This window comes from Balearica regulorum, chromosome 1 (assembly GCF_011004875.1).
Source record: "Balearica regulorum gibbericeps isolate bBalReg1 chromosome 1, bBalReg1.pri, whole genome shotgun sequence".
NCBI classification, from domain to species: domain Eukaryota; kingdom Metazoa; phylum Chordata; class Aves; order Gruiformes; family Gruidae; genus Balearica; species Balearica regulorum.
In genome coordinates this window covers 79,818,627-79,837,688 of record NC_046184.1, presented here as the reverse complement: position 1 = coordinate 79,837,688, position 19,062 = coordinate 79,818,627, and the positions used below count along the sequence as shown (strand labels likewise).

The 19,062-nt window shown below is 39.3% G+C and overlaps 1 protein-coding gene across 2 annotated transcripts in view; it reads left to right on the top strand.

The window, feature by feature from the left end:
• The window catches only part of LRP6 (LDL receptor related protein 6), a 127,485-nt gene that overhangs the window by 65,447 nt on the left and 42,976 nt on the right, over positions 1-19,062 (top strand). For both annotated transcript variants that reach the window (XM_075760779.1, XM_075760770.1), the window contains 2 exons: positions 7,693-8,089; positions 8,584-8,755. In XM_075760779.1, coding sequence (XP_075616894.1) covers positions 7,693-8,089; positions 8,584-8,755 — 569 coding nt within the window. The remainder of the gene's footprint in view (positions 1-7,692; positions 8,090-8,583; positions 8,756-19,062) is intronic.

The window sequence follows — 19,062 nt, the reverse complement described above, 5'->3', positions numbered from 1 at the left end:
TGATTATTTTTGTGTAGCTATTTGTGTCTGTGTGAGCCTTGTTAAAATAAATTGCTGCTTTTATGTGAAAAACTCAAAAGCAGCTCCCAAATTAGCCTTGCAGGATTGTTTGTAAGAATTTACCAATATATTCACAAGATGCTTTTTCTTCCATTTCTGCCGGTACAAGGAACAAGCTTTAATAATATTGCTCTGGGTTGGTCTTATTTATTCAGAATATGACACAAATTCATGTGCTTTTTAAAAAAAATACTTGATACACACAGATAAACTCCTTTGTGGCAGCAGATAGCTAAAGCAGTTGTTATCCAATACAGGCATGTTTCCAAAAGCAGAGCTGCAGAAAAAGTGTATGTGGGGCACAGGGAGCGGTGAAGGTTTGGTAACTTGCCAAGCAGAGGTAGAAAGGGAAGGCAGCAGAGGCTGAAGAACTAGGGACAACAGCTGGAACAAGCCCTGGGGAGATTGAGAGAGAAATTGCTTCCCTTTGACTTCCTGCTGATAGGAAAAGGGCCAGGGACTTCGGGCAAGAGGGGCTGTGTCTTTTTGCTCCCCACGTGCCATGTTCGAAGGAACAGGTTGTTGTTTCACAGAAGTGCCTGCAAGGTTAACTGCCCTGTGCTGAAGTGCTGAATGGTGCCTTTCTACTGTATCCAATTACCAAAGGCAAGTAGAGGAATGTATTAAACCCCCCCCCCAAAACCTTATTTAAAAGGACTTTAACTTCTCATGCAGAGATACTCAAAATCATCACTTGACTTTTTCAGCCATTCCTTATGTCTCTGAATTTATACTTGTTGGTCTAGTCTCCCACTCCCTGAACACATGGGAAGCCAAATTCTATGTTTCCAGTCAGCAGTAAAGTCTATTTGGCTCACAAAATATAGGTCCTGTTTTATCAGAAATTTTGTTAACCGATTTACTACAGGACATTGTCCATCTGTATGCAAAAAACTTTAGACAAGAACATTTATCTTATGCTTGTCAATATAATGTTGTGTTTTTAACCACCATTCTGCTGTTGCATCTTTCCAAAACACTGCCCCTTCCTTTTCAAGAAGAAAAATGGGGGGGGAGGGGGGGGAGAAAATTGAGTCTGTGTTTGTTTAGCTCAGTGATTGTTGCATACCACTGGTGCTTGGACATAGAAATTACTTAGCACATAACCCATGTGAAACAACCTACTCAAACTATGCATCAGATCCATTGGTTTCACTTAGCTCTGCACAGGATCATTGAAATTAACTTCTGGTAGGAGTACAAAGGAGCTTCAGGTTCAGCGTTTAGAAAGGAGCTTACCCCAAAATAATGAAATATTTTTGACTGGCTTTTTGGTCCCCTCACTTAAATGAGGTGCAGGCTTAGGTCTTTTGCGAGTGACCTACAACTTTCCAGAGCTCTTCAAGGCAGACATTCACTGGAATTTCTTCTCGTAGTTGCAAAGACTGCAATTACTGTTTTGGGGAAGGGAGAAGAGCATGGTAATCAAACAGAGCCAGACTAGCCACAGACTAGATCTTGAGATGTAAATCTGTACGTGTTTGTGTGTTGACTTCCTTTCTTAGGCTGCTCACTTACCCTGGGGACGTAAATTTATTTTCTCTTTCAGGTGTGTGTGTGTGGGGGGGGTCAGTTCTGGTTTCTTGGGTTGGGGGTTCCCCCCCCCCCCCCACCTTTGTACTTGCCTGTTTACTATCCCTGCAGTGAAAATAGAGCTGAACCCTGAGAACTGAACATTTTTACCTTGGATCGTTTCCGTATATATCTATTATGCCGCAACAGATTGAAACACCGAGTGATTAAATTTCTGTTTGCAATTAGAACATGTACATGACTTTGGGGGAAGGAGGGGTGACTTACAGGTGAAGGAAGGTGAAAAATGATGCTAAGAGTTTCTGTTCTTTAAGATAGTTTTGTTTTCTAGCAGTAGACTAAAATCAGACCTGTTCCTAAACCAAATTGTTTCATGCTGAAAGGAGCCTCTTTGAGGAGAGAACTTCATTTCATGCTGCCCTGATGAGAGCACCAGCCTGGACGAGAAAGATTTTGATGGGTGAATTCTGAGTGCATGTTTGTGGTGTTTGCAGTGCTTTGGCATTGACAGATGATCCTTGCAGCCAAAGGTGAGGCTGGCTGACCCTCCCTGAGCAGTTTCTATGACAACCTAGCATTTTTGAATAATCTTGGTTTATAGGAAATTTTTTCTTCCCTCCCCTTTCTCCCACTGTTAGTTTCTCTGTTTTTTGTAGGTTTTTTCATCACACCTTAGAGGAGTTTTATCATTTCTTCTGAGAGCTATGAATGTCATGCCCACCCCCATTTAGAAACACTGCTCCATAGTGTTTCAGGAAAGGGTGATAACTTGGAATAAAATTAGTTATTTTTCTAATAATTTTTAAAACTGGCTGGCTGTTCATGTTTTAATTTCTATTCCTCTTACAAAACAAAATAGTTAGTTAACTGAGATGTGGGCTTGTAGCAAGCTCTTAGCTCCCCCATTGCCTAAGTAAAAGCTTGTAAATCCCTGTCCCTCAAAGAAAAAAGAGGAGAATGAGCAGTTTTCATGGCCAGCTATTCCTTGGTCAGTAATGTCCAAAGCAAAGAGTCCTGTCTGAGCACCCAGGCACTTCCACCAGGGAGCTTTTTACCTACTGTCATTGTATCCTTGGTAATTTATTGTCCTCTTCTGCAGGACATATTGGGGTTTCTCTTTTTCAGTATTATAGGCACTGCCGAACTCAGAACAGCAGTGCTATGTTTAAATTATCTGTTTGATAGTCATTTTTATAAGAAAATTTAGGTTTGTCTTACGAGTTTGTCATTGAGTTACATTCTTATTAATGCTCAAAGATGTCTCTGACCATGTGCTCAGCTTCTCTTTGCCTGTAGTAAATTTTAGTTATTTCCCGCATTTGTTAATTACCAATATGGATATATGAGTTATACTGAGAAAACCAATGGTGACTTCAGCTGAGCAAGGAAATGTGAGTTTCTTCATGAAGAAAAAGCAGTGCTTCAGACTTTCATTTTATCCTTGCTTTGGCCATTCCATTCTCTTCCAGGAAAAGAATCTTTATTTTGCCCATGGACGCTCACAACCTATTTCCTCTGTAGCCCTGGAGGCAGTGATCAGAAATTTGTACTTCCTTTTGCTATTTAGGGCTGCTCAGTGGGAAATTTCCTTTGTCAAGAATAGCCAGAATCCTGATTTGACTGCACAGATCAAGATACTAATTGGGCACCCTAAGTCTTTCATTTCTTTTAAAGGAAAGAAAAAAATATATGATTAATTCCAGGTACATGTCCTTTTGCCTTTGTAGTTTTAAGTTTGAGCTTGTCTAGATGAAAAAATCTTGTTTGTATTGTAGTATTGGGATTCTCTGACAAGAGTGACTTTACAACTGGGGAAAGACATTTAGGAAAGAAATATTTTAGTCAAATGTGTGGTAATTCTATTGAGGATGTAGTAATAATCTTGATTTTCCAGATACAGAGAATGCATTATACATGTCCTAGATCTAGCACTTCTTATGTATGAATTCCTGAGCGTGTGTCTGTGTAGCTGTACTAACCTCAGCAACCACTGATGGTTTTAAAGTTCAATAACTTACAAATGACTGAGGCCTGTATATGATTGAGAAGATGTAATTAATTGTAAAGGTTAGTAGGGCATTAGACATTGGACTTTAAATCTGTGCTGTTGCATGTATCTGCATGCTCGCTCTGTTTCCCCTTTTCTCCCCCTTCCCTTGACTTCAGCTAGCACATAGATTTAAATTATTTTGATTTTTAATAGTGACTTTTTGAGGAAAGTATTAGTTCCAGGACTAATGTAATGCACCATCCGTGAGCTTGTAATCCCAGCTTTCAAAATGCTTAATAAAAGTAGGCTAAAGCTCTCAAAAATAAGAGTCTGGAGTAAAGCTTTTATGTCCATATTTAGACATCTTAAGTAAGGGACTTGATTTTAGAAAAATGGCTAACTATCCTGAGTACCCCACCACTTGAGGCACTGCTAAAAAGAATCCTGGGCTTGGTCTCCAGTTTGAATAGGTTGTGGGGGGAGTGTGTTGTTTTGTTGATTTTTTTTTTTTTTTTTTAAATAAGTTATATTTTGCTAAGATCACTTAGGATTGTGTGGGAGAGCAGCACAAGGGGGTAAGCAGAAGGACCTGACTTAAGTATGGGACAGCTTAACTCTGCCCACAAGTGTTTGTGAGGCAACTTTGCGCACAGTGGTTTGAAGGCAATGAGCACGCACCCCGGCGTACCCTGTGGTCTGTGCCCTCAAATGCAGCACTATATTGAAGGTGCGCTTGTGTCTACAGGCATGCTTCTGCTGGGTACAGCAGAGGTGGCCAGTAGTGAGAGTGAAGACAGCAGTATGGGCAATAAACTCAGCTCCGAGTCCTCTGTGTGTTAGTCTAGGCCACTTCATCCTTCTATGTGCAGTCAGAGGTGTCTAGAGGAAGAACTGTCTCAGGTCTGCATATGCCTGCTGAAGTCAGAGCTCTGGTTGCAGCCTTGAAGCACCTTTTGGAAAGCGTTTAAGCCTGTTGAGGTTTGAGGTCTTTTATACGTTCGTGGCTCATTTCAGTCTCCCAGTAAGTGCTGATAAATTAAAAAGAAAAAAAAAAGTTATGCTAGCATGCAACCTGCATTGTCTTTTCCTGCCTTTTCAGTCTTTTTGTTTTTGAAATATGATTGCATACCTGTGATGTTCTCTGTCATGCTCATCATTAGAGGCAAGGTTTTTCTTGGAGAGTTAGAGTGAAGGAAGTCAGGAGATCCTGCTGTCACCTTTTAGCTTTTGCATTGTAAACTGGTCTTTGGGATAGAAGTGAACAAAGTCAATTGATTCTGTTATGTCCTGGCAACCTCAAGGACTTCAAGCAGTCTTCTGACTGAATGGTGATCAGTGCCTAGCCAGGTAAACTTTGTACAGCTGGTGTTTGCCACAAGTGCAAATTGTTTGTTTTGAGACTGCCTTTTTTTCTTGACTGCTGTCAAGGTAGTAATGGGATCAGTCCATAAATGTGCCCAGCTCTTGCATTTGTTATTTTTGCTATTGTCAGGACAAGCCTGAAGGCATTCAAAGTGATCTTTGCCTCAGCCTACCTTGAGGTGAGATGCTTCTCTACTCTGTTTCTTTTTCCTGAACAGAATGACTGTTGATCTAAGCAAGCAACTGAAGTGTCGATTTGCAGATGGGTGGGTAATAGCTCTAAAGTAAGCTTTAAACTTTTTATTGCTTGATTGGAGGGGTAGGGGGGGTGTGTGTTTGAGTAGGAGGTGGAACATGAGCCAAGGCCCCAGATAAAGACCATTAAATTCTTAGCTCAGAGATCCAGAGTGCAGTGTGGGTTACCTGAAAGCCAGTCATTTCCAGATGCTGAAGTAAAGCTTAGACACAGTGGGTTATTTGACTAAACAACAGTGTTGCAACCCGAAAGCAAGATACTGAAGCTGTTGAAATGGGTTGTCTTTGAGAAGAATTGGAAGGCCAATTGGTCAATTTTAAGGGTGAGTTTCAGCAAAAGAATGGCTGTATGAGTCTTTCTGGGGACCTGGCATTGGTTCTTCAAAATGACTGTCAGCTTCAGCTAAAGCACATGTATTATTTTTAAATTATACCTTACACTTTTTCTGTACATGGTAGACTAACTGTTTACACATCTGAGGTTAGTGCATTTGCTCAACCTTAGTTTTACTAGATAATGCTAAAAAGGAATTATTGTTTGGGGGTTGTAATATGATTTTCATAGTTGTTTTTAAAAGGTAAGTTGGATAAATGACTATGAAGTTGGTAAGAAAGTACTAGGGATTTCTTTCTTACTTGAATATAAATAGTTGGGATTACTTATGTATTAATACTTTATATGAGCATAATGCAGCTGAATGCTTGAGTCTTAATGCTGAGTTGTTTGATATACTTAGTAGCAACAAATACAGATGTATACATAGACTGCTGTGACAAGGTTAGTTGCTTCCGTGATTCTAAAAAAATCTTACTAACATGCCTGTTTCCCACTTACTATGTCATGTGCTTTACATTATTTTGAAATATGCATAGACATGTAATTACAGGTTCCCCCTTCCTGATATTAATTAATGCATAGGAGTTATTCACTAGAAGAACAATTGAGTAGTGTGTACATGTGTTTCTGAACACAAGGTGGTTTAGGACAGAGGATCCCCAAACTGATGTTAATCCTTTCTGGACTGCCAGTCAGGAACACTTGTAATAATATTCTCTCTCAACTTCAGTTGTTGAAAGGTGCTGTTTCTTGCAGCACTGTGAAAGTGTCTTAGATGTTTTTACTGTGTCACTTGCTGTAAATGAAGCAATGGCTGCTTTGGCATCTCTCCAAAGTTTGGCATGCAGTGAGGTTTCATCTAACACCAACAACAATTACTGACATTTTAAAAAAGAAATTTGGCACTAGACACCAAAATTCTTGCTTTAGTTGTTGCTCTTTTAGTCTTCTAGCCCTTGTTTATACCTTCAAGATCAAGACATGGACAGAATGTGGCTTGGTGATGCCTCTTTTTCACTGCAGTGTTGATGCATTTATTTTCCTAAACCTCCCTCCACCCTTTTTTCTCCCCCTCCCTTCTGTCCTCACACCTGCATCAGTCCCTGCCAAATCTTTTCCCCTCACTGTTTGAGGACAGCCATTGCAACAGACTTTTCTTGCATTTAGGATGCACACATTTTTCACTTTAGCTCAGGCTTCCCTGAGGCCTGAGCTGCTCTTATCTCCCTGAGATTCCAAACTGATCAGCCAATTTAATTGGAATGGAGTGTGGTGGTTGTTTATCCTTTATTACACTGAAATCTAGTGACATTGAATAGAAAATGAAATGCAAATGAATTAGAATAGACAATAAGTACATCTATCATTGATCAGATGCCCAGCACATGTACCATTATACAGCTTGTGTTGCCCTATGTGAAAACATTTTCTGCAGTTATTTATTGTGATTCTGACTTTTGACCTAAAAGCCAGCAAGGCTTTTGTATGCTTCGGTTCAGAATGATTTTATAAGGCACACTGTTATTTATCTTCATGTCTTCAGTGAGCTTGTTCTCAACAACTATGGGTGAAGCTGACAGCCCTTCTGCTTTGTGTGGTTGCTGGACAGTTGTCGGTTCCCAAATCTGATTCCTCTGATAGTTTCTCAAAGCAGATTCACTTGTGGCATTCTGTGTTACGTTTTGCCCCTTCTAAGGGTGGTGTTGAAACATGCAGCTTGTTTGTCATGGTTGTCCCCTATACCAACAACAGCAAACAGTCAGTAAATTATTTATATAATAATTTTTTTAATCTAAGAGCCTGTAGGCCATCTGTTGATTTGCATAAAATAGCAGCATAGTCATTGCAAATCTATTTCAATACCTTTGGAGGGAATGATATCGAAAGAAAACATGTCCAACATAATACATTTTGGACAAGGAAATGACCACTGAATTTTCTCTATAAACATATCTGAGTTGTTCCACAGAAGAATAACCTCACATCTGAAGCCTTTGTGTGAAGTTCTCTGCAGGTGCCCATCAGTTTGGTTAGGTCCTGTGAACTCAAGGTAGCTAGACTAGCTTGTAACAAATGGTGCAGAATCAGGTTCGCTATTTACAGAATTACTGCACAGTGTTTGTAAGATGGTTGTGGTTTTGCTTTGTTCATGTAGGTGCCACTGAACTGTTGCTTCTAGCCCGCCGGACAGATTTGAGGCGAATTTCCTTAGACACCCCAGATTTTACAGACATCGTTTTGCCACTGGAGGACATCCGTCATGCCATCGCCATTGACTTTGATCCTCTGGAAGGATACATCTATTGGACAGATGATGAAGTTAGGGCCATCCGCCGCTCATTCATCGATGGGTCAGGTAGTCAGTTTGTTGTCACAGCACAGATCGCACATCCTGATGGCATTGCTGTGGACTGGGTTGCCCGAAATCTGTACTGGACTGACACTGGCACAGATCGTATTGAAGTTACAAGGCTTAATGGGACCATGAGAAAAATCTTGATATCGGAAGACCTGGAAGAACCCAGAGCTATTGTGCTGGATCCCATGGTTGGGTGAGCAGCTGTTCGTGAGCATTTTTTTAAATATTAGTCATGTAAAGAAGATACCTCTGTCTACCTGTATGCAGATGCAATTATAAACTTCGGAGTTGTCAGAATGAAAATACTGGGATTCTTTGAAAGTTAAGGCTCTGAGGCACAGGGACTATTCCTTCCTCTTGACTACCTGGATAGTCATCTTATGTGTCTTTAGGTTTTATTCTTCTGCTTAAAAATATTTTGGGGGACTGTGTTGACCTGTTTATTGTAGCTAATAGCACTGGTCTTGCTGAGCAGACTGGTATAGGAGTTTTGGGAAAAGGGACAGTATGTTTACATGTCAATGCTTTCTGAATGGTTTGGGCATCCTTACGTGGGTAAGGAAATATATTTGGCTTAGAAATGTACTTTTCTGTGTGCAGTGTGGTTTTGGAGAATGGTAATCAAGAAGAAGCTATGTGAATATTGAAAGATCAATAAGAATTCTTAAGATTTTGTTTCCTTTGCAGGTACATGTACTGGACGGACTGGGGAGAAATCCCAAAGATTGAGAGGGCAGCATTAGATGGCTCAGACAGAATTGTGTTGGTGAATACCTCGCTTGGCTGGCCAAATGGGCTAGCACTGGATTATGCAGAAAGCAAAATATACTGGGGAGATGCCAAAACGGACAAAATAGAGGTTTGTAATTGCACCTGCATTTTTAATTCCATGGAGTCATAGAATGTAGTTACTCTACTCTTCTAGGTGTTTAAATTCCAATGTATCTCAAAAGGACAATGGGATAATGGTTGATTTGTGCTTTAAGCAATTCAGTTTCTTCTCTGTCTTTGGGCAAGTTACTCGCTATTCTTCCTCCATTTTTGTGTGTAGTATGGAAATTATTAGAGTAATGTTTGTAGGTTAAAAAATTTATCTTTTATTCTTTGTGCTGCTCAGCTTAGATACAAGTAGAACCTATTTTAAAGAAATAAGTGTCATTTCACGTGAAACTATTTGTACTCCCAAGAATCCTCTATATTTTGCATCTCCCTTGTTTTACAAGGGTTCCAGCAAGGGAATAGATATTCCATTCTTTCTGGTATGTTCTGCTGGAACTCTTAATTGAAAACAAAAATGCCATTTTTCTTCTCTCCCACATTTAAAAATGTTGTGTTTATTTTGTTATATAATGTTGATGGAACAAATTTGACATTTATTATCTCTTTGACAGTCTTCGAGAAAGTAGTGTTGTTTAGTATTTGTTCAATTTACTGTCAAAAGACTTGGCCACTACCTGGTGCATAATAGCACTATCTACCTTTGCTATATCCTAGTAGGTTTAGCATTCTTTTGATGAATTATAGCTTTCCTTACTGAATCCTTACCATTGCAAATAATTTTCACCACTTACCACATTAGGCACAACATCTTCTCTAGCATTATGAAATTGTTTGTTTATTTTTAACTTCAAATGAGTCAATGTGAAGTCATAGTCTTGTGCTGAAAGGTCACATAACTGTTTGTTCTCCTTCGGAGGCAAAGTAACTCCAGTCCTGCAAGGTGAGTTGCTTTGAAGCACTCCTTTGGAGAGCCTCGGGGAGCACAGTTTTCTTTGTCCTGAAAACAGGATTTATAGTCTATAATACACCTAACATTATACCAACTCTGAGAAAATAGGGGAAAAAGAGTCTTAGCTATACTTAGAGATTTATTTATAACAGATTGAGCACTTCAGCCCTGATACTGTCTTGGACTTGAATGTATTTTGTAGAAAGTTAGGCATTCTCCACTCTCATGCTTGCCAAAACACTGAGATTTTTTCACGTGCTTCAGTCTGACTCAGACCATAGTTCCATATTCATTAATAATGATTCTGATCAGTGCTGGATCAGTTTGTGATAGAAATTTTCATCTAGATGAGGCATGAGCTCACTGCTGCAATTCTGTCAAATGGCTAGAACACATGATATAATGTTTATGCCAACATTGCAATGTCTGTGGCAGGATGGAAGATATCTGATCTGGCACAAAGTCTGCCGGGACTATTTCCATTTCATTGTTTTTAAACCAATGTGAGCCAGCAGAATGACTTTGTTCCAGGTTGTCATCTAACATCTATGCAGGGCATCAGAGAAGATTTATCATCTTAAGGTTTCAGAATTCCTATTTATTTTTTTTCCTGTGAGGCTCCGAGTATTAGTTATGATTTTACTGTTGCTGCTTTTTATAAAAGTTAACATTTGTTAACTTTTTTCAGTGTGCAGAAAATCTTGAAAAAGCCTGGCCGAAACCTTTAAAGCAACAGAGAAGAAATTCTCTCACAATTTTTCTTTGGTGTTTTTGGATTTTAGTTTTGTCTGTGGATTTGGTTGGGATTTTTTTTATTGCAGAAGGTGTTAATTTAGGGGTATGTGACAGATATCTATAAAATCAAGAAAATTATGGATAAGGTATCCAGGACTTACACACACACACACCTTTTTTGATAAAAGAAGTTGGTGTTCGTAAATGATACTGACAGGTGATGATGGGTGCAGAACAAACAAAAGCAGATGGTTCTTCAAACAGTGTGTGTTAAGTTGTGGAAATGGTTGTGGATGTTAAAAGCTTACATGTGTTGCTGGGAAGACTGGGTAAGTCTGTGGAAGGTAATTCCACTGCAGTTTACTAGAAAATAGAATTGCCTTCTGAACCACAAATCACTGAACTGTAAATTGCTGTAGAATGAAAGAGGCTTCTTGAAAAGTTTCACTATGTATTTGCTTGATGATGCTGTTCTGTAAGTGTAAGTTTTCATTATTCTCCGAGACAGGATACTGGGATGGGTGGAACCCATTCAGCCTCCCTGTTTTCCTGTGTTGAGGCCATTCTACACCTTGAAGGCTTAGGGAGTCTTAATTTTTTTAGCTTGTTGGAATAGCTTTAGGAAAAACTTCACCATCTTCCTTAGATGTAATGTTGCTGCTTGCTAACTGCACTTCAGAGGAACAGAAATGGGTTGAAAATCGATGATGTCTGATAGTGATAGATCAGAGTGTGAGTTCAGTATAGTTTCTGTAGTTAGTAAAGCATGGAAAGGCTCTGTAGGGATGAAGAGGGGGTGTTCATCCAAGAGAATGGTTCAGTTTCAAGTAGATTGTGGGGGTTTTTTCCCCCCTCCTCTAATGTGCTAAGTAATGCAAATGTAGTGGTGAGTTTCTTTACTGATGAATATTAGTGAATTTTCCCCAGGATCTTGTGTGGCCTCTCTGTAATCTTTTATTAGAGATTGACTTTCTTATGGTAGGCTACAGAAATCTCAGGCTGCGATGACACTATCTAAATCTATGATAGCTAGAATATTACTAACATTTCAAGTCTTCCCTTTTCCTCCCACTGCCTTTCTCTCCTATGGCAACCATGAATCCTGAGCAGATTTGTAACACTTTCCCTGCCCTTCCCATCCATTTTTTATATCAGTTTAGTAGAAGATGCTTTGACCTTCAGTAAATGTATTAAACTTACATTTGGAGAAAGGACACAGGAGGAGGTGCAACAAAGAGGATATTTGTGACAGAATCAAAAGATGAAACTTGGAATTGGACATGAAGACATCAGAATTATATGGCTGGTCCCTGCTTTGCTTGTATGTGTTTGTATATATTTGGGAGGGGGGTAAAAGCAGAAGAAACATGTTTGTGTACTTGCACTCTATTGCCTTTAAGTAGTTTTTCATACATGATTTTACATACATTGTGCTTTTTTCTTTTTTCTTCTAGTATGTGGAATTCATCAGAACCATTATTTAATTGCAGCACTAACGAAATGAATGTGTCTTGCAAGCTATGTTTCTGGTTTGTTTGTGCCACATATGAGCTTTTATTATTTATTTTTTACACACTGATTTGTGCTATGCTGTTCTGGAGCCCCCAGACGATAATAAAGCATCAGCAGGGGTTAATGGAGACTGGTAGGGGGTACAGCAGGGAGCTTTTGTTCCCATTTTATCTGGCAGCCTGCAGCAGGCAGAAGCAGGCTGTGGCTCAACAGCTTCGTCATTTATCTCGGTCAGGTTTCACTGCTGATAAACTTCTATTGAAATGGATGGCTGCTATTGTGCTTACCAGTAGGGAAGATTTCTCATTGACTTGCTACAGGTTTAAAGCATTTTCCTGCCGTGCTATGAGGTTAAAAATGTATGATCTGCTCTGTTGAATTGGTCTTATGTTTTCCTGCTCAAGTGAATATTTGTCTTCTGAGCACGTACGCTACCTGTTTTAAGGCATAGGTTGGATTTAAAATAGTCAGCAAAGCTCGTATTGATAAAGCAATTATAAATGGCTGAGTGCATGTGTGAAAGTGTGCATTAAGAGGAAATAATGATGATATGGCTGATTTTTCACAATTTTTCAGTCTTTGCTTCATATTTCTTTATTCATCTTCCTTCCTATTCTCCATTCTCAGAGTCAGAGATGATACCCACTTACACCTACTAGTGGTGAGCTTAAAGAAAGGACTCTGTGCCTCCTATAAAGATCAAACCATTATTTAGTGATTTTTGAGTGCAGTTCTAATTTGAAATGTTTCTGCATTCCCAAATCTATTAGCCGTGCCTGGAATTACCATCTCTAATCCTCATGATTAATATAGAAAGTCTTATATCCTGCTGTTTTTCAGCACAAGTACGTACAAGTCTTCAGAACCCAGCCTTGTTGGACAACAGAAAGGGGATGCTGCTAAGACTTTTTTGAGCACAAAAATCTTGAACAGAGAGGACCTTTTTGTGTTTGACCCAGGAGCTAATAGCTTGGCATCTAGAGAATGTTCTAATTCATATTCTAATCCTGAAATTGCAGGGCTACATTTTCCTCTGATGACAACTGCCTGAATTTTACTGCCACCCTAATAAGGAAATTTTGTTTTCGAAGTATTTACCATTTATGTTCTGACTGAGACATTTTGTCTCATAGCATTAGTCTTTGTATTGTGAAATGCTGATGACTTGTAAGCCTGATTACAGATCCTACCTCATCCACCTTAGTTTGAAGCAGAAATTTGAAAATTGAGAAGCAGAAACCATTGAATTCCTAGCTGTTGAACACAGCTGCTTTTGTGTACTTCCATTAAGATTTTGCAGGTATGAGAAATAAGGTAGTTGAAAAATATATTTCAAGTTGCTTTGCTATTTAATTTTGGTCACAATTCATTATCCACCTGGCTTGGATAGTTGTGGTACTTGGATAGTTCAGCAAAGAAGAAGTAGTATGTGCTTCGGAGGGTATAGGGGCAGATCTCTTCTGTCTTAGTTTCAGAAATTTAAAACTTACTTTGTCAGAGAATTTCCTGCTATTTATTAGTGCCTGCTAGGCTTGCATTAAGAAAAACTATAAATTTTTGAAATAAGTCGTAAAGTAAGGGCTTGTTTAAAAGAAAAAAAAAAGTTTATACGTTGTATAATTTTCATTTGGGAGGTTTCTTTTGAATTCCTGTGTGAACTTAGGTAAGAATAAATGTCATGATGCAGACCAAGACAGGAAAACTATATTACAAAGCAAACAAATGACAGCCATACATCGCATGTTAGTCCTGACTGTCAAAGAGCTGAATATAAGAACAAGAGTGGCCTCTTGTCTGTAGACCCTTAACGCTGAGCCAGAACCTGGCAGTGTAAGCATGTTATTTTTTTGGAAAAAAAAGTTAAATTCCTTCTTTGCTTTGACTTTGAGCATGGTGCTACAGAATTGTCACTTAGGCCTGTACCTTTTGCAACTGTTCAAAGTGGTTTAATATAAAAGTAAAAAAGAAGAAACATATTTAAAACATCCATGCCAGTTTCAATTTGGGATCATTAAAATGTGAACTTTTTATTGCCTTTGATAAATTGAGAATATCTAAATAAACTGAAATGTGAAAAGTTTGATTGAGATTACAAACCACTTGTGCTGATGAGTTCTCAGAGAAATCCTGAGGGATCTGCTATCAACAGACTGTCACCATAATGGAACAGGGAGAGGTTCCCAGCACAGAAAGAGGATACCGAGGGAAGGTTTTGGGTAGATATAGCCACACTCTTGTCCAAGACTAACCTGACTCTGATCTGGGTGCCAAGCGTAGTATTTTTCTAAGAAGTTAAATTCTTGCCCTAAAAATTATGTGGTATTACAGAAGACTTGGACGTTCAGTTTTAAAGTGGTTCTTGTGTCATAGGTCTGCTTTTCTGCCTGAAATCTGTGGGTAGTTTTCGTCTAATAAGATGTAGAGATCTTCAGCTCACTAAGTTGGCTTATGTTGCCTTTATAGACAATGTCAGAAATCAGCACTTCTGTGGTGTGGCTTGTTTTATCCTACAGTAAATGTTCAGAACAGATTGGATGAGTCCTACTCTAAAAGCACCTATTCTTTTTTGTTAAGTCTAAGGAGAGCCTGGAGTGGCCATGTCAGAGGCAGTTGCCCACACTCAAGACACACACTTGAGCTGGCTTCTACAACCTTTTTGCACATTATTGTTAAGAGTAAGCATACCTTTCTCAGACTTGGTTGTTGCTTGACTGTGCAGCTTGACTGTGACTTTCCACGTTGGAAACTGAGATGTTTCTTACAAGCTTTGCTTACAGATGAGCAGTCCCATTTTGCTAATGATAGCTCTGTAAACCTTATGGCTCCCAGTGGCCTAGCATGGAGCTGACCAAAGTACAACCTTTGGGTCCTACTAACATGTCATACGTGCTTCCTAGATTTTTTTCCCATCGGAGTTAGGAAATTGTATTTTAGTTTACTCTGTTGTCTCATCTAGACAGTAACAAGCCTCTGCTGGCAGTCAGTATTGGTAACCTAATGGAAAACACAAAAATCCCTGAAACTAAAATAACTAGAGCCATCATCTGACATCACTGAGTCTGACATACTTAATATTTGAAAGCAAGCTGGGGAGTGATGTGAAGAGATATTGAGCTATCTTTTTTTTTTTCCTCCCAACCTTAGTTGCATTATCATACAAAAAAGATTGTACTGATCTTGGACCTGGGCTTCTTCAGAAGCATTCACATGACCTTGTGATCCCTCTCAATTAATTATTCAGCTTTCTTCACACAGGCTCTTCTATTTTGCTCTGAGATTTTGTAGTACTAACCTAAACTTTTTTTCTGATACCATTCATGATGATGTAACTTTGCAGAGGTCTTTGAGAAGGTGATTGTAGGAAAGTTAATATATTTGATTAGTCTGGTAAATACGTATGGTAAAAACCCAAGCTTTTGGATAGGGAGAGACCCTTGGAATTGAAGTGATTAGTGAAGGGAGCGGTTGAATCAACTTAATAGCTTACTGCCACCAAAAGTGGAAAGTATCCCAGAGGCATCCCCCAGCTTTGCACTGCCCAAGTCACTCATTGGACTGGTCCATGAACCACATGGACTTGCCAGAACAGCAGAAAACTTTCCACGTTTTTTTCCCTCTACAAAAAAGTCAATGATAGTTGCTTATGGAGGAGTCTGGAAAGCACCAAGCTGGGTAGAGAATAAATTAAAAATAAGAAGTTCCTGTGGCAAGGTAGTGAAAGAAAGTACCTTGGGAAGGAAAAGGAGAAAACAGAGGCTTTTGCCCATGTGCAAAAGCATTAGAAGTTGTGTTGCCAAACTTAATGTTGAAAAACTGTCCCCCAAACCACTGTGGGGGTTCAGGTTGGTCTTGGCTGGTCTCCTTTGCTTCCTGCGAAGCATGTGTACAGTTGCTCGTAGGACTTAGCTGGCAAGTGGCAAGTTGCAAAATCACAGTAAGTAGCTTCCTTTGTCTGTACCTCCATAGCCTATGTCCACGTAACAGAACACCATCTGACTGTTGCCACTGCATCCTCTGTATAAATGTACCAAAATTAATTTCCATAGCCAAGCATCTTTATTCACCTGTTTTACCACTGCATCTTCTCAGAGTAGCCTCTTTTTTTCCTGTGAAAATATGTCTTCTCATCCTGTTCACCATTTCTGCTCAGTTTTTTGTCTTAGCCTGTTCTTTATTAATGCAGGGGTTTTTTTTGTATTGCATGAGATTGCCTAGGAGATGTCATATTTGATTGTCACAATGGTTATAAACTCCTTTTCTTGCCTGCTTGTCGCTTCATCTGACTTGAGCGGTTGCATTGAAAATCCAACCAATTGTTTCTAAAATTAAATTCCATCACTGAGAAAACAACTCTGTTGTTGGCAGTGATTGATCAGCGAGCTAGGAAAGTTGTCCTATTGTGAAAGAAATGAGCTTATAATGGTGTCAGTAGCATGATAGAAAGGGCTATTTACAAAGTTAATCTCTATTCTGTTTTTACATATTTATCTTCACTGCAGTCCTATTAGGAATATTATCCATGCTCAGGAAAAATATATTTTTAATTCTTTGGAAAAATGATTAGAGCTCAAAAGGAAATTGAGGGTGCTGGGGAACTGTTAAATTAGAAATTGGTAATGGCTATTATAAAACAATTAACAGTAAGAAATTGTAGAGTTGGCTGGAGGCATTTGGTTTCTGAAGCAATTGTAAAGAGTTCCAGGTATCCCTTCTGATTTCTCAGGATTTCAATGCGGTGAAGAGATGGCTTCCCATTTCATATCTAAAGCATTCCTTAACATTTTGGAATTGAGAGAAAATACTGTTAAAAGTAAGTTAATGACACTGACAAAATAATTGTCTTCAGTTTAAAGTTTCGATTGCTCAGTCAAAGAGGTTGTAGTCGATCAGGACTTTTTTTAGAGGGGAAGACTAATAAAACTGGAAATTTAGACAAGATGTCCCTTTTTCCTGTCTTAGAGCTGCTGTTTTATAGTAGATACATGTGTTAATTGTATGATATTACTGCAGCCGTAAAATCATTCTGATCTGGTCTGTTTATGTTACTTAAGCAAGTTGAAAATACATAGTTCTCAAACCCAGTCTGAAAAAATGCTAATGTTATGTTCTGAAGGCGTTCTGTCTATCTTTTGGAGAGAGACGCTGCTCCAGTTTTCATGTTCTCCTTAACCAAATAAATTTAATGAGTTAGTGTTGTTTTTCACTTCTCTGATATAGTAAGATTAGTGTACATTTAGGTGGAAGATGAACAGTGGTATCTTTAATTAGCAGTGTCATGAACTGAGTCAGTATGTGTTGCATCAAACAAACAGCACGTGGAAGTATTTATCATTGGATAATAGGGCTGAAGTAACTGAGCCTAAACCTAGAATATTCCAAAAATATTTCAGGTATAATACAGGCCTTGTTCAAGATCTTTTTCCATGGTTTGTTGAAATATATGGGATATATGTATTTAATTCAGTATTTCACAGCTCTCTTGCAGTAATACTTCTTTGCAATAGTCTTACGCAGATTAGTGTGAATGATCAAACTCATGGGAAATTCACTTTTTCACCTCATTGGTTTATAGTTGTATTTATTCCTAGAGTGCATTAGCATGACCCATGTTGAAATTGTGAAGGTGGTAATGCTTTCTGATGTTTTTCTTCTGTCTTTCAAACTATTGCAAAAAACCCATTAGAATGACTCAAGAGTTTAAGGTCTGCTCAGGAAGAGTTTACCTTTATTTCTGTGACATTTCTCAGCCAAATGGCTGGAGGTTTTTTCATGCTGTCAGGTAAACCATACCTATATATCTAAGAGTGTATTTCAACATGTACCAAGGAAATAACAAGCTAGTGTGCTCTGCATTTGTGCGACACGTGACGTGCAAAGCATTGCCACCGAGTCAGAACGCTCTTATTCCTTATCCTTTCACAGGAAGATAAATGCTACAATTGCATCCTTCCTTTGAGTCAGTGGGGAGAGATCATTTCCAGCTGCGGTCCCTGCTGGAAATTTTGTAGGGCTGGCGCAGTGATGACAGTAGTACTTGAGCAGGGTGTTTGAGGTCCCATATATAAAGTGGGGTCTCCTGGCCTCTCTGAGGATCAAGAAGCTGGTACTGGTAAAGGTGCTGTAATTCAGGAATCAGTAGACAGCTAATGTCTCTGTCCAAAAAACGGCTGTCAATTTTTAAAATCAGGGCTTATTTTCAAGTTATTCTTAATCTCCTGTTGTGAGATGTTTGTGTCTGAAATCAGAGCGTTTTATGGATTTTATCAGATTAAGTTGTTCGGGGTTTTTTGCTTTTTGTTTTACTGATGTGTGTGTACTTGTGAAATAAAGTTCTGGCAACATCTTGTAGTGTAACTGGCGGCTTTCAGTCCGTCACATAAGCCTATTGCATTTCTGTGGGTAATCTGTACTTTTTTGAAGATACAGAGTTAGTAGTCATTGATTATAAATTTTCGATTATTGACATCCTCTGTTGCAGTCATCTCAAGAGAGAGCTTAGCATGCATGATACTTAGCTACTCTTTGATTATTTATAACTACATCCAAAAGAGGAGGCACAGAAGAGCACCCAAGATACTACAGGCCCATTGGTCTTACTTTGGTCCCTGGGAAAGTAATGGCATGAGACCTCCTAGAAACCATCACAAGCCAAATGAAGGAGGTGATTGAGAAAAGTCAACATGGATTTACCAAGGGCAAATCATGTCTGACCAACCTGATAATGTTCTACAACAGAAGAACATTTTTCTCTCCACATAGGGAGAGCAGTGGATGTTGTTTACCAGGACTTCAGCAAAGTGTTTGATACTGTTTCCCACAGCTGCCTCCTAGACAAACTGTCAGGATACAGACTGGGTGGGTGGTCTGTGAGATGAGTAGAGAATTGGCTCACAGGCTGCACTCAGAGGGTGGTGATAGGCGCTTTTCACTCGGGCTGGCAGCCTCTCACAACTGGGGTCCCCCAGGGATCCATGCTGGGCCCCACACTGTTCAATATCTTCATAAATGATCTGGATGATGGGACTGAAAGCACCCTCACCAAGTTTGCTGATGACGCTAAACTGGGTGGTGAGGTAGACATGTCAGAAGGGAGAGCCATCTTACAGAGAAGCCTGCCTGGGCAGGCTAGAAGAGTGGGCTAGCAAGAACTATGCAAAGTTTAACAAAGACAAGTGCAGAGTCCTGCACGT